Source organism: Cebus imitator, unplaced genomic scaffold (genome assembly GCF_001604975.1).
Source record: "Cebus imitator isolate Cc_AM_T3 unplaced genomic scaffold, Cebus_imitator-1.0 Scaffold80, whole genome shotgun sequence".
Classification (NCBI taxonomy): Eukaryota; Metazoa; Chordata; class Mammalia; order Primates; family Cebidae; genus Cebus; species Cebus imitator.
In genome coordinates this window covers 687,738-690,251 of record NW_016107395.1, presented here as the reverse complement: position 1 = coordinate 690,251, position 2,514 = coordinate 687,738, and the positions used below count along the sequence as shown (strand labels likewise).

General features: G+C 41.1%; 1 protein-coding gene across 1 annotated transcript in view; it reads left to right on the top strand.

Moving 5' to 3' along the window:
• C6 (complement C6) overlaps positions 1-1,044 on the top strand; it is a 69,471-nt gene extending 68,427 nt beyond the window's left edge. Inside the window, exon 18 of the mRNA XM_017533130.2 lies at positions 257-1,044. Coding sequence (XP_017388619.1) covers positions 257-438 — 182 coding nt within the window. The 3' untranslated portion in view covers positions 439-1,044. The remainder of the gene's footprint in view (positions 1-256) is intronic.
• Positions 1,045-2,514: the final 1,470 nt, after the last annotated feature.

The window sequence follows — 2,514 nt, the reverse complement described above, 5'->3', positions numbered from 1 at the left end:
CTCTTACATACAGATCTCTCTATTCAATCACAGTTGGGTCTTTGGGGTCATTGCCTTTGGTGGGATGTTTCGTTGTTTTGTTTTGTTTTGTTTTTAATTCTTGTTTTCTAGCTTTCTCATTCATTGGAGAAAGCTTTAGACTAAACTTAATTCAACACCATCAAGGAGCTCGACACCCTAGGGATGAGTTAGGCAAAACCAAACCCTAATGTACTGTGGTGAGTCACACTGTCTCTCTCTCTCTTTCTCATTACAGCCTCCACTTCCAAATGTGTCTGCCTATTGCCCCCACAGTGCTTCAAGGGAGGAAGCCAACTCTACTGTGTCAAAGTGGGATCGTCAACGAGTGAGAAAACGTTGAACATCTGTGAAGTGGGAGCTATAAGATGTGCAAACAGGAAGGTGGAAATACTGCATCCTGGAAAGTGTTTGGCCTAGCACAATTACTGCTAGGCCTAGCACAATTACTGCTAGACCCAGCACAATTAACAGATTTACCATCCGGAAGAAACAAGTTCTACAAATGAGAATTCTTGTACAAACAGCAGACTGGCATGCTCAAAGTTACTGACAAAAATTATTTTGTGTTAGTTTGAGATCATTATTCTCCCCGGCCTCTTCTGTTTGGCATGTCTTATTCAGTTCCAGCTCATGACACCCTGTAGCATGCCTCTAGATATCAACTTCCACAGCAGTCTGGTAAATTCTCCTGTTCACATTGCACAAAAATAATGGGACTCCTGAGGCCCTTAAGAAGCCTGTGACATTAAGCATTTTCACAGTTAGAAATAAAAATAAAACCATAATTTTCTTCAATGAATCAATCAAACAGAAATCTCTAGAACCTCTAAAACACATTCTTGAAACCCAACTTTCATGTCTTCATTCAGCAAACAATTTTATTATGTATACAGGATGTCAAGTACTGACCCAAAGTCATGAGAACTCAGCAAAGAATACAACAGACAAAAGCCTTGGCCTTCATGAAGTATACATTCATCCAGGGGGAGACATACACACAATGAAATAAACAGGTAAAATATGCAGCATGTTTTATGGTGATCATTGCTTTGAAGAAAATACAGCAGGGAAGGGTGAGTCCCGTTTTTAATTATCATCTTATGCAAGGAAATATTCCATAACAACAAACATCACTGTAGGGATGATTGAACTCCAGTGGAAATTAAAGTAGTCAAGAATAAACTTCTGGAGTTCTATTCTCTCAGAAAGTAGAAAAGAGATTCTCTTTGCCTCAACTAAAGTGCATTATAAAGCTTTAGGGTGAAGTGTGTGATGGATGGAAAACTGTCAGAGAATTTTGAAGGAATGGTTTTTTCAGGTAAGTCATATCTTTTCATTAGACCATACAAAGCAGAAACCAGTTTATTAGAGAGGCTAGGGTATCAATTTGAACTGGAGAAGAGAGGCATCTTTGGAGCCGCAGTTCTCAAATACCAGGGTGCATTAGAATCACCTAGAGGATGTGTATGTTCAGGTAGATGCCTGGAACCACCCCAGTTTCTAACTCAGTAGTTCTGGGGTGTAGCCCGAGAATGTGTTTCTAACAACATTCCAGGTGGTACTGCTGATGATCATTAGAGCATCACATTGTATGCACACTGAATTTAGAGATAGTGTCATCACACAGCTAATCCTGATTAAGTAATTGATCTCAAAACCATAGCCAACCTCCAAACAGGTGAGTGGAAGCAGATTCTCTTTCAGCAAAACTCACAGGGATCCCCACCTCTTGGAAGAAGGCTGTGAGCCACAGCAACCCACAAACCTTCTCCCTAGACCTTATACATGCAGCTCCTGATCCAGCTCATTAATCATAGGATGTCTGCAAAATCTAACATACATCATAATATTAAAGAAGAAAAATGAGGAATGAAAATGCCTATAAACTAAAAAACATTTTCCTGGTGTAACAGAGGTTGATTGTGACCTTTTCCTTTCCCAGGAGTCAGTAACCCACCTTTTTCCCAGTCATACCACCCTATTCCCTTCTCACTCTGAGTGGTGCAGGCCACTCCTATAAGCATCATAAGCCTTCAGCACATCCAAGACACCAGCTAAGGGCAAGGAGGTATTAAATACTCCCACATCCTAAGGAGAGCCACTAACAATTGAATCAAGAAACTTTCCCCAAGATTAAATTGGCTCTGTTCAACCCAACTCTCATGCCAGCCCTACAACTTTCCAGGCTATAAAATGGGACTAGATAAGTAGGGAAGGGAGTCATGGGAATCTGCAGCCACAGGAATGCGGAGTTGTGAGTGGGAGTCCTGTTCTTCCCCCAAGCCTATTCTCTCCCTTTGGTGAGGAGGAGGAGGAGGATGCTGAAAATGTCCACTGAAGCCAGGCAACCAAACACCTAAGACAAGTTGTAGGGTGTGATGAAACCACCTTTGCTGAAATTCTAACAGGGAGGAAATTATGTCTGTAAGAGAGATCTGATTTAACCAACCTCTATCTTGCCTTTAGCCTTCAAACTACTCTTTTTTTTTTTTT